Source organism: Rhododendron vialii, chromosome 10a, assembly GCF_030253575.1.
Source record: "Rhododendron vialii isolate Sample 1 chromosome 10a, ASM3025357v1".
NCBI classification, from domain to species: domain Eukaryota; kingdom Viridiplantae; phylum Streptophyta; class Magnoliopsida; order Ericales; family Ericaceae; genus Rhododendron; species Rhododendron vialii.
This window is the reverse complement of record NC_080566.1, coordinates 2,224,232-2,248,634: the sequence shown is the minus strand read 5'-3', so window position 1 is coordinate 2,248,634 and position 24,403 is coordinate 2,224,232. Positions and strand designations below refer to the sequence as shown.

At 40.7% G+C, this 24,403-nt stretch overlaps 4 protein-coding genes across 5 annotated transcripts; 1 reads left to right on the top strand and 3 right to left on the bottom strand.

Annotated features, from left to right (window-relative positions):
- Positions 1–624: 624 nt before the first annotated feature.
- On the bottom strand, positions 625–3,324 carry LOC131304856 (uncharacterized protein At4g28440-like). Of its 2 annotated transcripts, none has more exons than XM_058332294.1 (3): positions 3,172–3,324; positions 2,079–2,310; positions 625–1,207 (listed from the first exon to the last, which is right to left on the bottom strand). In XM_058332294.1, exons 2-3 carry the CDS (start codon positions 2,299–2,301, stop codon positions 1,017–1,019), a joined length of 414 nt encoding a protein of 137 aa, XP_058188277.1. In that variant the 5' UTR covers positions 2,302–2,310; positions 3,172–3,324; the 3' UTR covers positions 625–1,016. The 2 variants fall into 2 exon arrangements, with proteins under 2 accessions (XP_058188277.1, XP_058188278.1); XM_058332295.1 differs by having other exon boundaries at positions 2,079–2,303; positions 3,172–3,314.
- Positions 3,325–3,750: 426 nt separating this feature from the next.
- On the bottom strand, positions 3,751–4,305 carry LOC131304667 (uncharacterized). Its single transcript, XM_058332003.1, has one exon. It carries the CDS (start codon positions 4,303–4,305, stop codon positions 3,751–3,753), a length of 555 nt encoding a protein of 184 aa, XP_058187986.1.
- A 774-nt stretch (positions 4,306–5,079) lies between these two features.
- LOC131304851 (formate dehydrogenase, mitochondrial-like) lies at positions 5,080–8,277 on the bottom strand. The gene is made up of 6 exons (XM_058332289.1): positions 8,130–8,277; positions 7,385–7,556; positions 6,513–7,053; positions 6,064–6,188; positions 5,566–5,678; positions 5,080–5,453 (listed from the first exon to the last, which is right to left on the bottom strand). The coding sequence occupies exons 1-6, from the start codon at positions 8,208–8,210 to the stop codon at positions 5,340–5,342; spliced, it is 1,146 nt and encodes a 381-aa protein (XP_058188272.1). The 5' UTR covers positions 8,211–8,277; the 3' UTR covers positions 5,080–5,339.
- Positions 8,278–11,060: 2,783 nt separating this feature from the next.
- On the top strand, positions 11,061–24,364 carry LOC131304850 (protein farnesyltransferase subunit beta). Its single transcript, XM_058332288.1, has 14 exons — positions 11,061–11,461; positions 11,629–11,715; positions 12,411–12,516; positions 13,339–13,374; positions 13,588–13,670; positions 13,756–13,809; positions 15,056–15,107; positions 21,263–21,327; positions 21,454–21,510; positions 21,667–21,739; positions 22,464–22,550; positions 22,632–22,818; positions 22,991–23,118; positions 23,902–24,364. The coding sequence occupies exons 1-14, from the start codon at positions 11,340–11,342 to the stop codon at positions 24,133–24,135; spliced, it is 1,371 nt and encodes a 456-aa protein (XP_058188271.1). The 5' UTR covers positions 11,061–11,339; the 3' UTR covers positions 24,136–24,364.
- The last annotated feature ends 39 nt before the right edge of the window (positions 24,365–24,403 follow it).

Sequence of the window (24,403 nt, the reverse complement as noted above, 5' to 3'; positions counted from 1 at the left end):
TTTATGAGATGTTGAAACTTGATCTTTTTTAATAACCACACTCAAAACGAGCTTTTTAACGAGCTTGAGCAGCTTGGTTCGGCTATCAAACATTGAATATTCTGTCGAAGTACATGAATTTCTTTCTTGCTCATTCAAATAATTGTTAGTCGCGTCTGCATCTCGCGATAGCCCATACTTGACAAGTCTATTAACGATTCAATGGTACGAGATTTGTTTACCATTTTTAGTGAAATTTCTAATCTACCTTTCGTTTTTGACTTAACCGCATCGGACAATCGTATTCGCATGAGAGCTCTATCATGTAAAACAAGAACAGATCATCCTCCTTTTGCCAAACCAAAAACATGTCTTAGAAGATCTGAGCTGATTTGCATTGAGTGAGCCATGTGATGGAAAACAATGCGCTTGTATCATTCTCACTTCATGCTTCAATTTTTTTCCAGAAACATGGAATCGACAAACGATTTCCCAAACTAGTTTCCCAAAACAATGTCTTCAAAAAGAAAACAGATAACAACTCCCCTGAGGAATGTCTACAAGATCTTACCCCAGTATGCGCAAACTGTTTCCTCGAAGAAAGAAAAACACATAAACAACGATTCCAGCAACAAACAAATGAAAGGCGAGGAATAGAACACTTCAACTGCATTTGCACAATACTCATGTAGTAGTATGTAACATCCATAACAGAAGTAGAAATCCATGTCTTTATCTTAACATAAACAAGCTACCAAAGCATATTTCTTTCATCTCATCTGATTGTGATCACAGCACGTGGTAGGATTCTTTTTCCCTTTTTTCTTCTTTCCCCCACCAGCTGCCTTGACAACCCACCAAGGGACAATCAGATATTGTTGTAGACCTAAAGATTTTTCTTCCTAAACAAGAACTTCCCCAGGCATCATATGCAAACAGGATGACCTGGAAACAACTTAATTATCACTTTTCCACTTCTTGCCTGATTCAGTTGTTTTGGCCAGAGAGTAGCCACAGTGACCCCCATTTTCCGTGGGTCACTCTTCCACCACATTAACGAGTTCGTATTCCACCAACGACAGATTATTCTCCTCATTAACCGTGAAGCTGGCTGGTTCAGTCACTTCTACACGACCCCACTTGTCCACCGCAAGCCTCATTGAGCCCTTGAACATGTCAATTTTTGCGTTGCGAAGAATTACAGCGGAATCAGGCTTCATCAAGTCAACTGCATATAAGGACACACAAAAGTTAAAACTCAACCAAACTCAGCAGAAACTTCCCCTAAAAACTATAAGAGGCACATCACATCCTATGCAATTCTCAGTGTTTGGGCTAAAGTTTCCTCAGAATAGAAATTTTCTGTATCATTCTGAAGTTTGCAAGGCAAACACAAGTGGAACTATCCAATCTTCAAAATCAAGCAAATGTAGATTCTGTAAGCCGTTGTCAGCAGAGAGCTGATTAAGAGTCATTATAAGGACCCACAGAAGGCAATGTGAAACTAGATTGTAAAGGCAGTTCGGCATGTATATCAAAGGCCCACGACGCTGCAACAAGCTAACTTGGTGAATGTGTAAAACGAAAAAAACAAGGAACCACCAACCACAAATGAGCAGCAACAGAGGAATCCTATGGCAAGTAATTGCACATGGCATCTGAAAAGACAATAATGGCAGAAGAAAGACGCATTTTACCAATTCTAACAAGCATCATGTTCGACTTGTTGGGGTAAACGAGATAGATTTTTCTCTGACATTACATTCCAAAAGAATTAAGAAGAGGCGACATCTCTGACTCCCAATGCAAGACAACAACTGACAGGCTAATAAAACAAACGAATAAACTTGAAGAGAGTTGAATACCACAAAACTCAATCTTATGTATACCCTCCAAAAAAAATGGGGCTCCGCAGAAATAATTCCTGAAGCTACTACCGGCTAGGAAAGAAAAGGCACAACAGATTTGCAAGAATGGGAAACAGTCCTTCGTTTGCCATAGTCACCGACAATGATTTTCAAAATGGTCACAAGAGGAAGAAAAGGAACAAACAAAACCAATGTGATTTACCATGAACAAACCAAACTGGAAAGCCATACCTTGGTCATTCCTTGCAGTAAACAAAATTGTCCCAGTTTCATCCCCAATCAAGCACTCAGCAATCCTCATTTGGCGTACTTGAGGGCCATCTGGGCGGCCTTTCTGCACTACCATATTCGCACTAACAACCTTCACGGTCAGATTATGTCCACTGGTTCCAGGGCGCAACTGATCAACCTTAGTAAACACTGGTTTCCTCATAGCTGATTTTGTTTCAGCCATTCCTAACCACTGCAACAACATCAAATAACAGATTAGTAATGTCTCCCTTGAAAAGTTACTGGATTTTGAATTCCTCACTCTCAAAGTGCGAGTTCGGAACTATTAGATGCCACAAGTTAAGCAAGACAGGAACTTAAAAACAAACCAAAAAACCACAAGCACCACCAAGAGCATATACTGTACAAGGAATCCCAAGAAAGAACAGAACTGATCTTCACACGTGATGGTTATGTTCAATCAATACTAACCATATGATTTTAAAACAATCATCTAATTTACCATTACGCCTTAAAAAAATGTTATTCCATCAAAGATTGCAATTTTATCTTCCAAAGGTATGTACAGAAGTTTCTGAAAATTGAATCTCGGTAGCAGTAATAACAAATGACTATCAAAAAAATAAAAGAGACAAAAGAAAAAAAAACCCAACTACCTCAATAAGATGAACAGATCACATAATTAACTCGGATCACAACAAAACTACATTGGATACCACAAGATAGATCGAAAAAAGATAAATGGACACATAATCCCAGCGAGTGAAAAATCAAAAGCTCAATTTTTTTTAGGTAACACAGGTATCCGGGCAGCTTAAGGGCATATCGACTGATCATGGGTGACCAATCCCACCGTCAGAGCCCAATTAAACTGGAGCAGAACCCGTACGGACCAGCCCAAAAAATAGCAAGCTGTCAAAATGGTTTAATCATATTCATTACAATGCAATTGGAGAATAGAAAAAAGGAAAAACAAAAGGATCACGACATCTGGCTAAAGCCCATAAACGAAATCAAAACCCTAATCTCTGGATCGAAGACGGTAATCAGATTGATTTTGAAACAAAGACCAATATTGATGCAAGGTGATTACCTTAGTATGCTATCGATCGACGAGGAGCAAAGTGGAGAGAGAGAGAAAGAGAGAGAGAGAGATCTGCTTTTTCCACTGTTCGTGAAATGCGTATGGTGACCGTCGAAATCGCATTTTCAACGAAAGGCCAAGCGGTTTATAGCCGTTGATCTCCCCGCATTTTTAGAACTGATCTGGACCGTTGACGTTTTAAGTTGAGGGCACGGCAAACGCGTTCGTCGTCATTCTTTTTCCTGTTTTGGCAACCCCACGCATGAGTGTGTGTTTATTTATTTATTTATTTTGTTTTGTTTTTTTTTGATCAAGTCACATTAGATTAAACGAAAGTTTTAGTACGAGTCTCGAAGCAAAACAGAAACTAGCTCGGGCGGAATATAACCCGTTTGAAGTAAAAGTTTTCTCTCTATACATTTTGATGCAATCCAATGGGCAGTTCTATTAGAAGATCGCGCACACCAGGCAAATGTCCATTTTCGATTATTGGCCCATTCTGTAATGTCCTTCGCCATCGCAGCTATTTCCCAAGGCCACTGCTTCTTCTGATCATTGAGGCAATCTACAAGATTTTTGCAATCAGTTTCAAATATTTCTTCCTGGAGATTTTGCTCCTTTGCCACTATACAAGCTATACGCAAAAGCCCAAGCTTCAATGGCCAAGGCCGAGTATACCAAAACTCTTCCACAACGCCACAATTGAGCCGATCCGCCATTATCTCTGACGATGATGCCAAAGGCAGCTAAGCTGCGGGGAGATTTAAATGCTCCGTCGCAATTGATTTTCAGAATGGAAGGGGGAGGGGCTACCCACCTTCCCAACCGAGCAGCACCAGCAGGTAGGCGCTGGACTTTTCTACACACTGCTTGAAGATAATCAACCACATCCTTCTTTGTACGTTCTATTACCTCTTCTGGCTTTGGGTTCTTTTTTTCGAACACGTAATTGTTCCTTGCTTTCCAGATACCCCAACATATTTGAAATAGAGTTCCCACACCTTCCTTGGTCGTTTCTTTTGACAGGCAGCCATAGAGAATGTCCTCCAACCATTTATCAACAGCAGTTATTTCTTTGTGCATGATCCAGAAAGCCTTCCCGCTTCCAAACCAAACAGCCCTGCTCCACTGTTTCACCAGCATTTCCACAAATTGGACAGAGGGGATTGGGGGCACACTTTCTGCGGAATAAATTTGCTTTACATGCTAACCAATTTCGTGCTGCCCTCCACATAAACATACAGACTTTTATCTTTGTTTGGGGATGTCCTTTTTTTTTTATTAATTTCTTTCTCTTTTTTATAACCGAATCTCCGGACAAGTTTGCATACACATCGACTAATTTCGGAATCCTGAAGTTAACAAGCTGACAAACACTGCTTAATAGTTTTGATGTCTCGAAATCTAAACATGAGTAAGAAAAATAGAGATTGTTATAACATAATTTACGTATGAAGTCAAATGAGAGCATGAATTCAAGTATTTTACCAAATTTTCAGTTTTATATAGCACCAAACTATTGTGATTTCAATTTTCATTATAATGATCATTGTGGAAGTAGCGCAAGTGCACTATCTTACCACATTTTTTCCAATAGCTAAAATTTCCTCATTCGCTAATCCGAATTAAAAAAAATAAAACCCTGTTGAAACGTACGAAAAATATTTCAAGGGTTTTTAAAATTCGATTTTGTTACGAAGCGAGATGAACAAAAAAGTTATCAAGTCACGTGCATTGCACCGTACGACGACGATAAAAGCTCGGAGAAATTGCCTCTCAGAAAATGAAAGCATTTGTGTTATGAATTGGCTCTGCTTTATCGCACAATTGGAATAACTTCAAACTTGTTTCCAACATTTTTATTTCAAATGACTGCAAATTCTCTCAGCATAAGTGACACTGCTAACAACACAATCCTTTGTATGAAAAACAGCATTATTATCAAATCAAACCGAGCCTTACGTCCCAATCACTTGGAGTCGGCTACATGAAAACAACATTATTACATCGTAAAAAGTTTGTGATTACTACAATAAGAAATTATGGAACAAACACACAAGCTGCAACAACATTTATTTCATAACCACTTGAACTTAAAAAAACACACTTATTCTTAAGCTAATTGATTCTTGGAGCGCAGAGAACAGACTCGGCTTCAAACTCGGATACAAGCAGGTTTAACGGTATTGGCTTGCGAGTTCACCCTCCTTAACAATGTAATTCTGAGGAGGAAACTCTTCTCCCTTGAAGTACCTGTCCAGCATGTCCTTAACTCCTGCTGCATATCGCAACTGCACAAATTTCCGTTCATTGTTCAGTCGCAATATAATGAAACAAGACGAAACAAGCAATGCTATTGAGACAAATATAGAATTGGTATGGTTTGCGAAAAACTTTGGTTACCTGTGCATCGATGGTAGTGCCAGAAATATGAGGAGTCATGGCTTGGTTTGGCATGTATCGCCACGGATGGTCCTTTGGAGCTGGTTGAGGATACCAAACATCCCCACTGTAACCTAAGAACGGAAACCCAAGATCAGTACACTAGTCAAACGATGGACAGCGAGACAGAGTTTGTGTTTGGATCGTGGATTTGTAGAGGTGTTTATGGAGTAACGATACATCTTTTACTTCCCTAGCATTTTCATTTCTCATAGTAAATACCTCCACACATCCTTGATCCATCTTGCCCATGTCGTTGTATTTAAGTAAATAACCTCGGCCCAAAAGAGTTTGATTTTTGTATTTAAGACTGTCAGAACGTCACCAGTGAAACTTCGAAACCATATTTTCTAAAGGTCTTGCCAATATCACAGATGAAATTTCAGTACTAAAGTCATTTTAGAGCCACTACTAGTAGAAAAGAAAACATCCATCCCCAGAGAGAAAAAATTCAGTTACCTCCAATATGACCACTCGAACAGGCATCTACAACTGCTTGTGTATCCATGAGTGCTCCTCTGGAATTGTTCACAATTAGAACTCCCTTCTTCAACTTAGCGATCCTGTCCTTGTCAAACATCCCTCTGAATCACAACAGCAGAACTCCGTTAGGTACAAATTTGTAACTACACAATGACTTACAATATCGTCGCTGGTGGCCTAGTCCCTGTAAACTTTTACTCGCCCAGTTCAGAGGTTAGATTGATTCCCTCGACAAGATAAAACTCAAATTTTATTAGATGCCAACAGTAGTTTCAGATGCAGAGTGACTGCAAATTCATTAGTTATGTGATTTACATCTTTATTTCAATCTGGCCATCGTCGTTCAATTTAAGATAATGAAAAGATGAATGCTTCAATGGTATATGTGAGTGCAATTCGGCTCAAATACAAGGGAGAGTCCTTACTTGGTTTTCTCAGTAAGAGGTAAATTGGTGACAACTATGTCACATTTTGGAAGCATGGCATCCAGATCCTCCTCAAACTTTGCACCCGTTTGACTCTCCAATTCCGGGTCCATCTTGATCCTATCATGGTACAGAAGATTACAGTTGAAAGGCTTCAACCTTTGGAGCAAAAGCCTACCAATGCGCCCACAGCCAACGGTTCCAACAGTCTTCCCTTCAAGATCGTAGGCTCTATAAGCAATAGCGGCAACATTCCATTCCCCGTTGACAACCTGACGGTATCCAGGCAAGAAATTCCTTGTGAGAATGAGAATCCTCATAAGCTGATCCTCAGCGACCGAGACCGTATTGCTTCCAGTGACTTCCGCGACTGTTAGACCAGCAGCGGCTGCAGCCTTTAGATCGACATGGTCAGAGCCTATGCCGGCTGTCACCACCAGTTGTAAGTTTTTAGCCCTCTTGATCCTCTCTGCAGTGAGATAGGCCGGGTGGAAGGGCGTTGGGATGAGGACGTGCATATCATGAATATGTTTCTCTAGTTCTGCAATGAGAAAAAATAGTTTAGTTTCAAACTCCACGTTGGTTACTTCGTCATACAATTTTCTGTTTCCTTAACAGACCCTTTTGGTGAGAAAGGGATAGAAAAGAAAAGACAAGACAAAAACTCTTTTGCACGAATAGAAGAGGTGGAAATGAAGAAAAAATGGTAGGTTTCAGTAGCCCTTTTTCTTTTCTTGCCAGATCTCCGAATTTTGGTGAGATTTAACGAGAAACCATAATCGCTTCTTTTCTCACCGTTTGTCATAGTACAAAGGTTCTGCAAAAGTATCAACATTCTCAGAGCAAATATCAATTTTGGTCAAAATATTTACCACAATCTGGCCCATCTTTGTCATCAGTAACAATGTACTGGTGGCCTTTGGATTCCAACCAGTTGCGAATGCCTAAAGCTCCTTCAGCACAGCCGACGAAATTGGGGTTCATCGAAGCGTATTCATTTCCTTTGTAAAATACTCCAACTATCTTTTTGCTCCCAGGAGAAGCCTGTGCAATGTAATGCAGACACACATGACTATATGAGCACATAAAGCATATCTAAACCATTGCAAGCAATCCATTCAAGAAGAGCTCTCAAAGCATACTCACTAGGCAAACTGCAAACACCTCAATACTTTCTTCTTCTTCTCCTTACATGTTTATTTTTGTTATTCATTTTCTAGGTTGTCAGTGTCACAATACAAGATACTACTAAGGTGGGGCTTGGATCGTTTGTGTGGGACCCGTAGTGAGCCCCACATCATCGCGATCAGTGCATGATCTGTGTTTGGAGGAAAAATCCACTGTTTGATAAAGTTTAGTTTGGTTATTTTCTAATCTTTTTCCTCTAAAACCAAACAAAGAAAGAGGAATTCTTTCCTTCTTTTCTTTTCCGTGGGGTTTCCAAACAAAAAATCTATCAACAGACTTAACATGTGTTCAAATCATGGCATGGAATTAATCTTTTGAAACCCAGAATCACAAAGTATACAAAATGCGGATAGCTTACGCAATTCCGCGTTTTGTCCGTAACGAAATTGGAAGAAGCTGGTGGGTTGATTAATTGCTTGCTTTACTTACATGGAGACGCCTGGTGGAACTCGAAATCCCCGACGACGCAAGAGCTTGAATTGTGGTTGAGGCAGCACGCTTCATCGCCATTTCTCTCTCTCTCTCTCTCTCTCTCTCTCTCTCTCTCCTTTTCTTGTAGAACTCCAAAAACTGCTGATCAACTCAGGGAAAGCTCTCTAGCTTGGGTTTGTTCTGTTTTGCGATTTGTAGTAGTATTTACTTGTGAGTTTGGAAGAAGATGGGGAAACTCTGTTCAGTCTGTCTCACCTTTTATAGGCAATTTCTTGAGAGCTGCTAAAAAAAATCAAACCTCCACCATTGGAAGTTGATGATGCTGATGGGGTCCAGCCCCCCTATCATGTTTTTAATGCACGTTCCTATTTAACCAAAAAAGAAGAAGGGAAAAATAACACTCCTCTGGGGGTTGGCTGGCCTTTCGCGCTCAAATATTACTGTACTTGGTGGTTTCACTTTCAGCGGCTTTATCCACCCGCCTGTCCCTTTGGCCCCTGGCCCGCCTCACCCAACATATATATTTTTAAAATAATGAAATAAAAGACCCTTCTGCGTGAGAATCAAATTACAAGAAATGTTTCAGGAAAAATAACGGTCAAAAACGTGTTTTGATAATTAATATTTGTTAATAACATTTTCAGTATTAACAAATGTTCTCAGCATGTCCTTGACGGGATATTAATTATCAAAACACGTCCTAGGCTATCACTTTCCCAATGTTTTAAAAACCGGACCGGTGAACGAACCGGAGAAGGGACCGGGTGGACGGGTCACCGGTTCAACCGTGGTCGGACCGGAATTGAACCGCTATATCATAATTATATAAAAATATATATTAGTTGTGTAAAAATAACTAAAAATTAGAATATAAATGTCAGAATGTGCATATATCTCAAATTGTCTGAAGTTAGAAAGGGAAAAGAGAAGAAGGTGGGAAGTCTTTAAAAGAGATGCAGTGTGTATTCGTTTTTTTCCCCTCAGTCCCACATCGGTAAGAAAACCCTTTGGGAGAAAAACTCTCTCATTTAGTACTCCCTCCGTCCGAATTTAATTGTTCTTTTTTGGACTTCGTGCTATTTTTTAATTGATTATCTTATAATTTATAATATTTTGTATAATTTTAAAAACATTATATTATACTCCGTAGAACAAATCGAGATTTATTAAATAACATTTATATTGAATATAAATTTTTTTATCAATTTAAAAGTATAACTAATTTTTTTATTAAAATATAACTAATTTTTTTATTAATTAAAATATAACTGAGACAAATAAATTAAGAAGATGAAAGTATAAAAAGAAGTATAACCACACCAAGGTAATGGGGAGTAATTGTTGTGCTGCCATTATTGATGGCTCCACCATTTTGGCATATAAAAGGCCGTGAAAAGTTTTTGTCCTTAACGTGGAAATTAGGAATCTTGACTGGTTTGGGTCAATAGAACCGTGACTCAACCGGTCGCTTTTAGCGGTATTTTGTTAAAATAAGCCGGTTTTCACAATGTAGCGGTTTTGTGGTATGTCCGGACCGGATCATGGTCCAGTTGACGGTCCAACCAGTTGGATCGGCCGGTCCGGGTCGATTTTCAAAACATTGATTACTAGTGAACCTACAGAGACGGAGAGATAACCGAACTAGTAATACTACCGGTACAGATTGGGAAAAACAGATCAAATGTATAGATGGTTTTGGATCCTACAAATATAATTGAAGTTGTTCATTTTGTTCGAAAATACTAGAGGTAATGAGATCATATAAAATTTGTTCCAGTGGTGACCATCCCCTACCTTGAATTAGTTACGTATTATTTTGGCTAGTTACAAAGACGTTTGTAATTATAGTACGCAAAAAACTGTTACGAGTTGTTTTGATTAACAATGAAAACGTTAATTGAAGTGTGCATTATAACTTGTCAACGTAGAACACATGAAGGTCTAATTTCATGATCGATTGGACCGGTCGGAGCCTCGAAAGTCCAAACGATGCTTAATTGCAAATTACTCAATTTGGCGAAAATTGGACGAGCTCTGATTGGGCTCAAACTCGATAGGTTGACTTATTTTTTTTGCGATGAGGTCAAGACTCTTAAGGCCCCGTTCCAGAACACCTTCTTAAAAAATAAGTACTTATTTCACATTTTCAAACTAAAAAATAATGTAAATGTGAAAAATAATTTTTCAATTTTTTTTGCACCGTATTTAAAGATCTCAATGAGATCTATCAAACAAGATTCATATTGATACAAAAATAATTTGCGTAAACACATTATTTTTGAGATTGAAATTGCCTTCTTAAAAAATAAGGACTTATTTTCCTTTCCGGAACGGGGCCTAAGTCATGAGCCCTGGTGTTTTTCGGCTCAATTTCTTCGTTTAGGCATTCAATTTGATATTTTTGTCGTTTTAGAAAAGTTCTGAAATGTGAATAGCTTTTAGTCCATAATTTCTTATTAGTTGGTTCTTTTTGGAAAAATCCTGTTTTTCTTTTCTGTTTTCAATTTTACGTGTTTCCCAAAAATTTGAAACTTTTTATTTTTCGACTTTATTTTATAGGGTTTCGGGTTACACCTTATTTAAAGGCTTGTAACCTAATGTTTTGATCAGTTTTTCCATCAATAACATTCAGCGTTTCTCTCTATTTTCCTAGTGCGCAAGGTTTGTTCGTGGACTCAAGTATTTATCTCATTTGGAATAGTACGCTAACTATTCTCTTTGTGAATTCCGTTGCGTCACTTGCTTACTTTATTTCCTACTGGATTATTAAGGTAGATAAATATAGAGTATCTGCTTCAGCTTTAAGTGAAGCCCCGTGAAACCAACGGTAGACTTACCGTCCCCAGAATTAGTCGAACTGTGCAGCTGTGATCGACTTCTCGGACACGTGATTATAAAGAGAAGAGAGAGTAGACAAATACTATGATTAACGACACATGGCAGAAACCAAGTCGTGCTTCTCTACCCCTGGCCCCTTGGGCGTCCGCGGGAGGACAATTTTCCACCAACGGGGGTCCGTTACCGAAAAACAAACAGCCTCTCATGCTTCTATATACCCCTAGGCGTTCACGAGAGGGCAATTTCTCTTGACGGGGTCCGTTGGTCATTTTACTCGGGGTCAGCTCGCAAACGCACAAGCAACTAAGCAAGCACACCGGTAAAAAGATTGCGCGGGTAAAAACTGGTACTACTACTCACCGATCGGAGATGGAATCCTCGCCGGAATCGAGACCGACGAAGACTCAACACGAGCAGTGGATAGTCCAGCACCGCGTCTTCGAGATCTACAACCTCTACATCGACCTCCCCCACAACGCCAAGGCCGTCTCGTAAGCCCCCTCGCTCGCTCTGTTTGCGTGCGTTGTGAAACCTAGGGTTTTCTTTTGATCATCATGCATCGATGCAAGTCTCTCGGTTTAGCGTGGGGCTGTTCTTTCTACTTCGCGTTTCTCTGTGACAGTACGTTTGATTGTGAGGGTTTTGGATGTGTGAATAGGTTGGAAGTTCAACGTGACAAGCACATCGAGTACCTGACTAAAGGTCTCAGGCAACTCGGTCCCACCTTCGCCGTCTTGGATGCCAAGTATTCTCTTTAAACTTCTTGATCTCGTTAGTTTTTTTATAAGGCTGGAATAATAATCTTCACCGTGAATATGATTTATTTGTTGAGAAATCGGCCAAACAGACAAACACAAAAGTGCGAGAACGATCAAGAGAAGAAAAAGAGAACACAAGACGCATACTCGCATACTCCCTCCGTCCTGTAATGGTTGTCCGATTCGCATTAAAAAAATAATAATAATAGAACTTTTCTTATACATTAAAAGAAGTCATTGATATCCAGTAAACTGTTGCAAAAAATTTGAATTTTTCTTGAAAAAAATGTATTACTGAAGTTCTCGTTTTGTGAATCGGACAAACATTTTGGAATGGAGGGAGTAGATTTTTACGAGATTCCTCAATTGTGTAGTTGAGTACATCCACGACTTGCGCCAGTTTTTGCTATGTAAAAAACGGAGAATAGGGCACAAGTTACATTGTCTGCATATAGCAACATCATCAATAACGGTAATACCGGCCCTGAGTAGGTTTCATGTCGAACTCCGATTAGTCAGCGGCGAATAGACAGAATCAGGCTTCACAAACTTAATATGGTTGCCAATCTATTAATAACATGGCATCGTTTTACAAGAAGTTTGGGCTTGTCTTTCGGTGTTTTGAGTTGTGTGGGATTTCATCATTTCCATGTCAACTTATTTCTAAATTGGATGTTTCCAGTCGGCCTTGGATTTGTTATTGGATTCTTCATTCTATTGCTTTATTGGGCGAGTCAGTTGATCCAGAACTGGAAGATTGTGTTATTGACTTTCTATCTCGTTGTCAGGTTTGGAATTTCAAACGAATCTAATTGCCTTATCTTGTTTTGAAGAACTTATAAGCTGACTCGCATCATTACTGTTATGGACGTATTATAATTAGCCCTCGTAAAGAACCCGATGATTTGTTGACTTCAAGAAATGCCTTTGCTCACATTATGAGACATTGCACTAGCCTCCTTTCTTTAGGTTACAGATGGATGTTAAGTTGATTATTCCACTCTTGATTTCAGTCCATCTATTTAGTGTTTGCAAACATTAGTGCACTGTTTCAGAACACCGATTTCTAAGTAATTCTTGGTGGCGGATTGAGTGATCATCTCTGAAGTCTTGCTTCTTGATGGAGAATACCAAGTCTAATAAGGGAAATAGTACTTGAATGTTGAGAATAGACAGGACATGCATCCACGTAGCATAAATCTAGTATGTGGAATACAAACTTGTTTAGATGAATCGAGGTTGATGTCTCCCACTTTGGCAGAGATGTATTGTCTTTATGGTTGTTACGTTCACTGACCTTGCCCTCATGGGGCTCTGAATATTCTTTTGGTAGTTCACCAATCTTCGTTCCCCTCCTCCGCACCCCCCGCCCTCTTCTATTTTACCTAGGGACCAGAGGAATGAAAGGGTTTTTTTTTGAGATTGTAATGGCATACTCCCTCTTTAGAAGAAGACAAGTTCTCTTATTACTTCCAGTTGATTTGTTTTTATGGCTCCTTCAGTTAGACGAGTTATGTGATGTTAATTATTTTCAGTGTCTTCCGGATATATTGAAGTCCTAAAGTTTTGTGTTCGTCAATTCTTATTTTATTATCCTCTTATACTTGCAGCATCCAGATGGTGGATATGGGGGTGGACCTGGACAGGCAAGAAGCATTCTACACTTTTGGGAACAACAATTTTGATCTAAAATTCTAAATACTACATTTTTTAAGATAGATGTTTTAATCAAGTTTTTTAGCTACTAGGTTATTGAAGTACTATTTTTGTTTGCAGATCAGTCTCATATTGTATGTCTCAAGACTTTCTGTAATTTGATTTCTCTCTAAAGCTAGTGATATGTTTGCAATTTTTCTCAGTTGCCTCATCTTGCAACAACTTATGCTGCCGTCAATTCGCTTATAACTTTGGGTGGCCAGAGAGCACTATTATCAATTAATAGGTGGTCAATTCATACTACTTGTGCTATTACATGCCTGAGCCTTTGGCATATTCACCGTGGATAATTTCTTTTTTATTGTTCACAGAGATAAATTGTTCTCGTTTCTGCTGCAAATGAAGCATGTAAGCGGGGGTTTCAGGTGTGACATCAAACCCCTTTCAGTATGTGTTTGAAAAAACATAAAGTTGTTTCTTTAGCTATATTTTGTTAACCAATAATTTTGACATTCCATCCTGAAAGTGCCAACAACTAGGTTGCTTTCCATGTCACATGAATTATAAAAGATCGGACAAGAACTTATCGTAAAACGAAAAAAGTATACAAGAGCAGCCAAGATAGCTGGCAGCCAAGCACACATATTGCGCACTAACTCTACGGAATCTATAGGAAACATAACCATTGGTGGTTTTAAAAAATGGAGTAGCCAAGCATCTTATCGGAACTTGATTCCTTCGTGGACCATCCTGCTTTATTCCCTCCAAATACTCCTTGTAAGTAAGAGCTGCACCATAGAGATTCCTTAATTTCTCCTTGTACCAGTCTTTTACCAACTGCCTACCCATCCCCACCTGATCTTGTCATGGTCCAGACAAAATACTCAAGAGCATGAGGAGGCGTTACCTCTGGCAAAACTGGTGGACATTTTCTTTTCATCTTTTACACTTGTAACCACATTTTGCCTCCCCATATTGTCTTCCATGTGGAAATAACGACTTGCATGCATGTACACTATATTGCATTTGGTTGAAAGAGAGGCTCAGAGGCCACTCACCATAGACTGCTTTTTCTTATGATCTCTCCTCAAGTGGTTACTGCAGAAGGCTTCAATTTAGGGCGTCCAATTTTGTTACTCCTGAAGGGAATACTATACCATACCAGTAGGAAAGCTTCCGTTGACTCCACTTCTTGATCATGTGCCCTCTACTAATTATAGAGGAACACAACATGCCATTTCTTGAAGGTCGCACAATCTGCTCTACACACTGATTAACAGAAATCTGATGAAGGTCATCTTCCTCTTTTAATCTAAACCCAACACTTTATGGCAGGTTCTTAATTGACGGAGAGAGCAATTATTAAAAGTCATGATTGATTCAGAGACTTAAATAGGTCATTGGTGCTATCTCCTTCTACCCCATTTGCAGACTTGAAAATTCAGGATGCAACTTTAGTAAGAACAGATTACAGGGAGAGTTCATGGACATGATAGTTCTGAAAAAGCTCAATAAGCAGGATTTATGTACATTTCAATAAGAAGAAAGAGTTTAGAGATTGTGAGAGAGTTATACGAAGAGTGTATATTCAATAATTTTTGTTTACAAAGAGTATATATTCGATTGTTTGGTGTAATCTCACTGCGTAACCACGAATTGCTTTTCAACTAGGATGCATGATGGCGGAGAAGTAGATGTCCGTGCTTGCTACACTGCCATTTCTGTAAGTTCAGGCTATCTTGGCTTCTCTGTTTGTGGGCATGAACATAAATGTGCTTTAGTTTTGTACATATTCATCTTCGTATCAAATGATGGGGTAAAATAGTCAATTCATATTGAGTCTGGTAATCGCCCGATGGCACTGGTGGTCAAGCTTCTAGCACTTAGAATATCTGAAGGGCTAATGCTACGTTTCGTGGTTAGAAACATTTCCTTCATTTTACTTCAATTTTCTGCAGAAAGTGTTGGGAGATGAAGAGGGAGGAATTAGACAAATGAAAATTTAGAGAGCAATATAATATAATGAATGACTTTTGATGGGGGCAGAAGGTGATGATTAATTTCCTTGCAAGTAAAATGTGATGACCAGCTTGAAGGATATGGTGCTCATGTGGATAGAAATTAGAGCTCTTTTTCGTACGAAATCAGAGGGAATGATTTTTTCACTCCACTTAAGCACTGTCAGTTTCCCTTTCAATTCTGCAATTTTTTTTTAAGCAATGATTAATTGTTAGGGTTGTTTTGTAATTTACGTAATAAAAACAAGAAAAGGAGTGTAGGTTAGTTATGTATAGAAGTGGAGTGTGAAAATCATTCCAAGTCAGAAAAACTGAGTTAAAATGCAAAAGGTCACTATGATCTGCCTTAATAAGTATGCTCAGCTGTGTCCATCTTATAAGAAACTGGGTTAGTTATGTATAGAAGTGCATTGTGGAAGAGGGATATCGTGTAATAGGAAGTACAAGCCACTTTTGTGTCCATATTATCTCTTTGATTGACATTGTGCAAACATTTTGGGGTTGTCACTAGAGGGATATAAACCCCGCTAAGTCATAAAAATTGCTCTTCATTTAATTAGGAGATTGTCTACTTATGCTTGTTTACACCAGTTGGAGAGTTTGCATCGACTACCGAAAGCTGAATGCGAGTACAAGGAAAGATCACTTCCCTCTCCCATTTATTGATCAAATTTTGGAGAGAGTGGCCAGCCATGAGTTTTATGCGCAAGTTGCAGCATTGCCTACTTGATGCGCAAGTTGCAGCATTGCCTACTTTATGCGCAAGTGGCTCCCAAGTTTTTGGGTAACGGCTCTCAAGTAGCTGGGTAATGGCTGGTAGCCAAGGCATGGCAAGCCAATTAGCCTTTGCCCTTGTGGCAGGAAGGAACATGACTTTGTGCAAGCAATCATAATGGGGTTTTTTTTTTAGCAGAAGTGGGAGTACATGTTCCTCAGAATAATTAAAGACAACTTTAGAGGCATTTATCCGGATTCTAAAAAAATTATTGGATGGAATAATAGCTATTCTTTGCGATTGTTATTCACCCAAAAAGCGTTCGTCGCTTGTTGCGGATGATTGTTGTGCCCGTCCTTGCCTTTTTAATTTGTTGAACGGGCATGGGAGGTGCCAGCGTCACAAAAGGAATGCTACCCGGTTGATCCTGCAAGTAGTGGACTTCTTGTGACGCCTTCGGCAGCGAACCGCCCACATCGCTGCGATCCGAACCCTTGAAACGGCACGCATTGGTGTTCCCTTCGGGGGATGCCTCCTTGTTGAAAGGTAAGCTTTGCCGTTTCAAATGCTCGTGCTTTCACGTCCCGTCGATAATGCTAGCACACTCACATCCTCGATGACGCATTCGACCCCTTAACAAGGAGGCAACCCCTAGGCTACTCACCGTGGCATTAGGAGTCAAAGATCGTTAGCTAGGTACGTTTTTTCGTGCGGGGATGCCAATGCATCATCGGGATGGTGCCATAGCCAATGGACCCCCGTGCCCAATCCTTAGAGCCAATCCTTTTCCCGAAGTTACGGATCCATTTTGTTGACTTCCTTTGCCTACATTGTTCCATCGACTAGAGGCTGTTCACCCAAAAAGCGTTTGTCGCTTGTTGCGGATGATTGTTGTGCCCGTCCTTGCCTCTTTGATTTATTCAATGTGCATGGGAGGTGCCAACGTCATCAAGGATGCACACTTGAAAGGAATTGTACTTCAAGGCAGCCTGCACGACGCATCCATCCCGCAGGCTAACGCCAAAGACACGTGCCTTTGGGGGCCAAATGGCCCCTACTGTTGGTCGGCAAATGGGCGGCGGACACATGCATCGCTTCTAGCTCGAATTCTGACTTAGAGGCATTTAGTCATAATCCGGCGAGGCATCCCCCGAAGGGAACACCAATGCGTCATCGAGGAAAATTACCGAAGGCCAATGGATGAGATCCATTGGCTGGCGCTTGCCGCCCATCTCATTGATCGAGCCTTTGAACGCAAGTTATGCCTGAAGCCATTAGGTTGAAGGCATGTCTGCCTGGGCGTCACGCATTGCGTCGCCCACTCACCCCATGCCTCATCGGCGGGTGAGTGCGTGAGTGAATATTTCTCATTTGAATATTTGCTACTACCACCAAGATCCGCACCAAGGGCCGCTCACGCCTAAGGTTTTGCAGCGACCGCTGCGCTCTCCTAGACTTCGAGCACCTCCGAACCAATCCTCAATCACCCAAAGTCAGCCCTGGCGTCCCATGCTCCGTCATCTTCTCCAATTTTTTCAAAACCGTCCGAACCCGTTACCTGCTTTTCCTTGTAAGTTTCTTTTCCTTTGCTTATTGATATGCTTAAACTTAGTGGGCCCGACCTGGGGTCGCAGTTGAGGTAAAATAATTGATGATACTTAAGGGTCGATGAGCCAGCCCTCGACAAAGATTGGCATGCACGACATGACGCGACAATTTGGCAACCTCTCAGCAAGGAGGCATCCCCAAAGGGAACACACCTGGCCATCGGGGCAAGTGCCAGGTCTTGATGAGTAGGAGGGTGCAGCGGTTGCTGCAAAACCTTAGGCGTGAGCCTGGGCGGAGCGGCCGTTGGCCTAGGCGGTGAGCGCCGGCCGATGGTTCTCCATTGGCTATGGCATTGTTGCTTCGGAAAGCTTGGCACCTCGCTGTGTCAAGTGGGCATCCTCTGTGATGCATTGGTGTTCCCATCGCAAGACCCAGTGCTACCTTCCACCAGAGAGAGAGAAAGATTGAGATTTCAGAGAGAGAGAGGGAGAGAGTACAGCAGTAGGGGCCATTTGACTCCCAAAGGCACATGTGTTTGGCGTTAGCCTGGGCGATGGATGCATAGTGCAGGCCGCCTTGAAGTACAATTCCTTACTATGACTTTGTGCATCGCCGTTCGGTTTCAATGCCTTGGCGCACTTGCAAAGCATGACGGGAAGTACACTTGAAATGGCATATGAGCACGAAAAAGGAAAGTAGGCAACGCTGCGACTTGCGCATAAAACTCATGGCCGGCCACTCTCCAAAATTTGATCAATAAATGGGAGAGGGAAGTGATCTTTCTTTGTACTCGCATTCAGCTTTCGGTAGTTGATGCAAACTCTCCAACCGGTGTAAACAAGTAGACAATCTTCTAATTAAATGAAGCGTAATTTTTATGACTTGGCGGGGATTATATCGGGACAACCACAAAATGTTTGCACAATGTCAATCAAAGAGATAATATGGACACAAAAGTGGCTTGTACTTCCTATTACATGATATCCCTCTTCCACAATGCACTTCTATACATATCTTACCTAGTTTCTTATAATATGAGCACAACTGAGCATACTTATTAAGGCACATCTGCGCCTACTGTTCTAGGTCCTTCAGATTCCCTCAGCATACTTTTTGCCTTCTATTCCAAGTCCTTTAGATTCCCTCAGCATGCAACTTTTTGCTTGGGAGGCCCTGGATCCACAGTATGAAAAGCATCCCTTCACCAATGCATCACCGAGGAAGATTACCGAAGGGACAGTGCCGTAGCTAATGGATGAGATCCATCGGTTGGCGCTCCCCGCCCATCTCAATGAAATAGGCGCTGAACGCGCTCTCTGTCGGTCTTCCCCCAACTCTTAGGATTGACTAACCCATGTGCAAGTGTCATTTACATGGAACCTTTCCCTTCTTCGGCCTTCAAAGTTCTCATTTGAATATTTGCTACTACCACCAAGATCCGCACCAACAGCCGCTCCGCCCAGGCTCACGCCTAAGGTTTTGGACCGACTGCTGGTCCTTCCAACTCATCGAGGCCTAGCAGTTACCCCGACGGCCGCGTACAGGTTGCGCGCTTAAGCGCCATCCATTTTTGGGGCCATTTTTGGTAAGCAGAACTGGGGATGCGGGATGAACCGGAAGCCAGGTTACGGTGCCCAACTGCGCGCTAACCTAGAACCCATAAAGGGTGTTGGTCGATTAAGGGACAGTGCCAAAGCCAGTGAAGCACGGATACATATACGGGATACGGATACGACACGATACGGATACGGCGATACGACAAAACCTAAAAAACTAGGATACGGATATGTCGGGGATAGGGCTGTGCAAATTATATATTTTTATAATTATTAGTCTCATACTAGGAACATGAAGTCAGAAAGTAGTTAAATTGCCAATACCAAGCATTAAGCACATGTCCAAGACAAGACAAAAGTCATTCCAAACAAAGAGAACCTAACAAAAACTAATGCGAAGCATCCAACATCCAATACATGCCAAAAGTCCAAAACGAGAGATGAAAGTTCCTATCAATCTCCACTAAATATCGATGTTAGATTGTTAGCCTTCAATTATCAACTTCCATTGCATCCCCTTCGCCTTCATCAGTGAATATCACAGCTTCCATCTCCTTAGGCATGTTCATCTTCGCCTTATTCTCGGCATCATCAATTTTTTTCCTCATTTCAGCAAGGTGTTGAGGAGTCACCTTGGGACATACTCTGATCCCATTACCAGTAATTTTCAAGAGATGTGCCTTGACCCTAAAGTATGACCCCCTATATTCATTTAGACAAAAGTGGCATTTAAAAATGGTTTTCACCTCCACCTCCCAATTTTTCTACCCTAGTAACATAAGCCCAAAGAGGAGCTTCTTCTTCATTTGTGTTCGTGGGATTGGTACTACCGCTTGTAGAACCTAAACTTCTGGTTCCAGAACTGCTCATCCTAAAAATGACAATTTTGTACAAAAAATAAACTAACTCAGCAAGTTATCAACACATTCAGAGAGTAAGAAAGAGGGAGTATCCAGATTCCAGACTAATCGAGAGAGAGAGAGTACCTGCCTTCAATTGATCTAGGGCATGGAGAAGAAATCGAGAGGGAGAGAAGGAATTGATCTAGATTCTAGGGCTTGGATGTCGAGTATGTCGTCCGGTCTGCCAACAGACTTAAGTATTTATACTCCTTAGAGTTCTATTACACTTTCCCCCTTCTAATTTATAATTTTATTACACTTTTCTCCTTATAGTTCTATTTTTTCTGCTTAAATCTTTAAAAAAATTCATTTTTGACCCCATTGTATCCCGAAACGTATCTGGGGGTATCTCTCGTGTATTGCTCGCGTATCCTAAACGTATTTGAAAATAAAAACATTTAATTTAATTACTGGATACTTATTTGCCGTATCTGATATGTATCGGGGCGTATCCGATACCTGTACATGACTAGTTTTGGAGTATCCGTGCTTCATAGGCAATAGCCAATGGAAGAGATCCATCGGCTAGCGCTCGCCGCCCATCTCATTGAAATGGGCAACATGTTTACCTCTCTGCAAGGAGGCATCCCCACTCTGCCACTTACAATACCCCGTCGCGTATTTAAGTCATCTGCAAAGGATTCTTCCCGCCACTCGATAGGAATTGTACTTCAAGGCGGCCTGCACGACTCATCCATCGCTCAGGCTAACGCCAAAGACATGTGCCTTCGCAGGGAAGGTGTATCCCATTTAGGTGAAAGGCTGTGTGAACTTAATACCACTTGTGTTTGTTTTCTAATGTGTACAATGCCAATTGCTTTTTACTTTTTCATCCTGTCCTGAGTTATATGCTTGTAGATTGACTTATAAAGAGAGGAGAATGAATGCTACTGTTCATGATCTGATTCTACACTATTGCCTTGTGAATTTGTGGAATCTTCCAAATTTAGCACTGTCAGATGGTTTCATCGTATGCCTTCTTGTAAACCATATTGTGATCATTGTCAAATGTATTAATGCTGTCTGTTTCTGTCCATGTATCAAAAAGCAAAATGGTTGATTTTTCTGCTTTTATGTATTCAGTAATACCCCTTTTTGAATCTCTTATTCATGGCTTCAATCTCTTTTTCCCCCGCCAGGTTGCCAGTATTTTGAACATTTTGGATAATGAACTGGTTCAAAATGTCGGAAATTATATAGTGAGGTTGGTTGCAGTCCCTTTTTTTTCATTTTAGATTTATCGAGAAACATTTTTTACATTCTTTTTACGTAATCCATCCCGGATGGAAATGAGTAATTGAAGGCTGAAATAAGTTGCGTCTCCTTGCAGCTGTCAGACCTATGAAGGAGGTATTGCTGGCGAACCAGGTTCTGAAGCTCATGGTGGGTATGTTACTAAAAATGTTTTCATTCGTCATCGGCAAACTTTATATTATAACTGTATGATATGGGTTATTAAACTGATTTTTCATCATTCTATGGAAAATATTGGGTTGAGGTGCTTTTACTTGCTTTTCCTCAAGTTTTGGTCATATCTATTTAGGTACACCTTTTGTGGGCTGGCTGCAATGATTTTAATCGGCGAGGTCAATCGTTTGGACTTGCCAAGTTTAATAGTAAGACCACATTATCTGTCTTGGGATTATGTATGAGCTTTCATCAGTTCATTCTTACGGTGACTTTTTTCATGTTTCAATATGGTGTGTCTTTTTCCTATGGTATACTTGGTCGGATGCTTCACTCCGGTTATACTTGGTCAGATGCTTCACTTTGGTGTTGATTGTGGGCACGTGGTCAATAATTATTACCATGCCAATCAACTTCACTCTGACATTTGCAACTGAGGAATATGGTTATAGTCTAGCCTGGTGTATAACGTTGAGCTCTTTTCCTACATGCTTAAACTTCTGGGACCATTGGCGACCTAACATTGTGTCGGAGCTCTCATTCCAGGAGGTCCTAAGTTCGAGTCTTGTTATCCGTTTTTTCCTTTGTCGTCCTCTTGTATGGAGGGGATTCTTTAGAAGAAAGAATGCCTCTGCCAACTAAGATGGACAACGGTGTATAGTTTTCAAAATATAGAGGATATTTTTCGAGTGTATTTGTATTTGGCTCCTCTGCTTCACCTCAGCTGGCAGTGCCAATTGCATTGGCTTCTCCAAAATGAGAATATGGACAAAGTTGCTTCTAGGATCCTATCTTTGAGGGGTTTGGCTTCTAAAACTTAGGGGGTGGCGATGGAAGGGATATTTCTTCTGTCTTCGACTCTACATTGTCCTTTTATGCGATCTTACCATTTCGTGTGACAATGAGGAGTGGATTATCTTGCTTTTGTACCAGGATTGGGTGGTATTCAGACAAGGAATAGAGGGTGGATTTCAGGGTAGAACGAATAAATTGGTTGATGGCTGCTACTCCTTTTGGCAGGTGACTACAGTTCTTTTTTGCGTCTAGATCATGTTCTTGTCAGTTTTGAAATAGGTTAATAACACTAGAAAAAGTGAACAGGGGGGAGTGTCTGCATTGATACAAAGACTACATTCAATTGTTGATGAACCATTGATGCCATCGGATGCTGAAGATGACTGTAGTACGGGAACAGAAAGTTCTGCAACTTCGGATGTGTGCGATGGTGAACAGGATTTGGAAGGGAACTTATCGCATGCTGATGATACTTGCCATTTAAGGCAGGAAGGTATGCTAATTTGCTACATTGAGGATGCTTATTGTTATCTTTTCCCCAAGCTGGGTTAAATTTCTCCATTTCTCCATTTTTCCGCTTATCTTTTATCTTCAACTAGAGTTCATACTTCTCGAGGCTATTAGTCACGTGTCTTCTTTTGCTGTTTCCTATTCATCGCCTGCAGGAGAACAGACCACGTTCGATCCTGCGAACTTTTTCAATATTGGTTTGAATTTTATTAGAGGACATTCCAAATTAGAACCTCTTTTCCACAGTGTGGCCTTGCAGCAATACATTCTTCTGTGCTCTCAGGTACTCCCATTCAATTATTCGTACTTGTTGGTCCTCCCTGTATGCGTACGTTGAAAGTTTCCTGCTTTAAGATCATGTGTGGTTGGTTTATTCGCGTAACCAAACTACGCATCTCTAACCTCCTTTCTTCGCTAGAATGGGGTCGACATATTGGACTCTTGGAGAACTATTTTTTCAGATCTGTGTTTTGTACTACAGCTAAGTCAGGTTTGCATTGTGGGAACAAATTTTGGATAAAGCCCATGTTTCACTTAGCAAGCTTGGTTGTCTTGACTTTGTGTTTGTATAACTGCTGATTTAAAAAGTGAGACAACACTGTACTTTATTTTCTTTTTAAAATAGAAGGTTACTTGAGATAAGAGTGCAGGATTGCATATCTGAAAGGAGGAAAGGGTAAAGAACCAAAACTAAAAATGGCAACATCAACATCAAGAAGTCCAAAGTGAAACAAGAAATGTTTTAGACCAATAGTATGGTTTTGCCGGGAATCAACTTGTTCATTATTTTAAGACATTATGTTCAATCTGTTTGTTTCTTTTAACACCTAACAAAAAGGTGTTTTATCACTTGCCTCATGCAATATCTTGGCGTACCAGTGAGCGTCGGACACTATTTAATCATCCTTTTGAATGGGAACTGCATTGATAGATACCTTTCTAATTCGCAATTACATGGGTCCTTGCTTTAGTGCACGAGTGTTGGATTTCAAGATTGTGGCTTTTGCATGCTTCTCGTGCTGTCTATCTTCTGTTTTTGTGAGTTGAATTCTTAGTAATCCTGCAGGAGGAAGGAGGATTCAGAGACAAACCCGGAAAACACAAAGACTACTACCACACGTGTTATTGTCTGAGCGGCCTATCGGTATGCCAGTATAGCTGGTCAAAGAAGGCTGGTTCTCCTCCTTTGCCCGGGATGGTACTGGGTCCTTATTCCAATCTCTTGCAGCCGGTCCATCCTCTCTTCAATGTCGTCTTAGACCAGTTCTACGAAGCACATGAGTTCTTCTCAAGGACCTAGGTTTCTTCTTTTCTATGTTAATCATCAAGCATAGGAGCTTAACGGGTCTCATGCGATTTGTTGTATCCTAACGGGCAATGCGGACGTGTAAAATTTGAAGTCAGCTCTGTATCTTTGTGATAATTTTTTTTCTAACGAAAAGGAAAACCATAAGTTGTAAAGAGCCTAGCAAAGGGATTAATCTGATGTTGTGGCTGGAATAAGGTTCCGATGGTCTTGCCAAATTTCATACAGCCCTTAACCAGTGAGCTGGGCTCCACTTTACCTC

Excerpts from the sequence above, each read along its gene's own strand:
- LOC131304856 (XM_058332294.1), bottom strand. The coding sequence starts at position 2,301 with ATGGCTGAAACAAAATCAGCTATGAGGAAACCAGTGTTTACTAAGGTT. Across the intron at positions 1,208-2,078 it reads TACTGCAAGGAATGACCAAG|TTGACTTGATGAAGCCTGAT; the intron begins GTATGGCTTTCC and ends CCTTATATGCAG.
- LOC131304667 (XM_058332003.1), bottom strand. The coding sequence starts at position 4,305 with ATGCTGGTGAAACAGTGGAGCAGGGCTGTTTGGTTTGGAAGCGGGAAG.
- LOC131304851 (XM_058332289.1), bottom strand. The coding sequence starts at position 8,210 with ATGGCGATGAAGCGTGCTGCCTCAACCACAATTCAAGCTCTTGCGTCG. Across the intron at positions 5,679-6,063 it reads TTCGAGTGGTCATATTGGAG|GTTACAGTGGGGATGTTTGG; the intron begins GTAACTGAATTT and ends TTCCGTTCTTAG. Across the intron at positions 5,454-5,565 it reads GCACTACCATCGATGCACAG|TTGCGATATGCAGCAGGAGT; the intron begins GTAACCAAAGTT and ends AAATTTGTGCAG.
- LOC131304850 (XM_058332288.1), top strand. The coding sequence starts at position 11,340 with ATGGAATCCTCGCCGGAATCGAGACCGACGAAGACTCAACACGAGCAG. Across the intron at positions 12,517-13,338 it reads ACTTTCTATCTCGTTGTCAG|CATCCAGATGGTGGATATGG; the intron begins GTTTGGAATTTC and ends TTATACTTGCAG. Across the intron at positions 21,328-21,453 it reads GTCGGAAATTATATAGTGAG|CTGTCAGACCTATGAAGGAG; the intron begins GTTGGTTGCAGT and ends GTCTCCTTGCAG.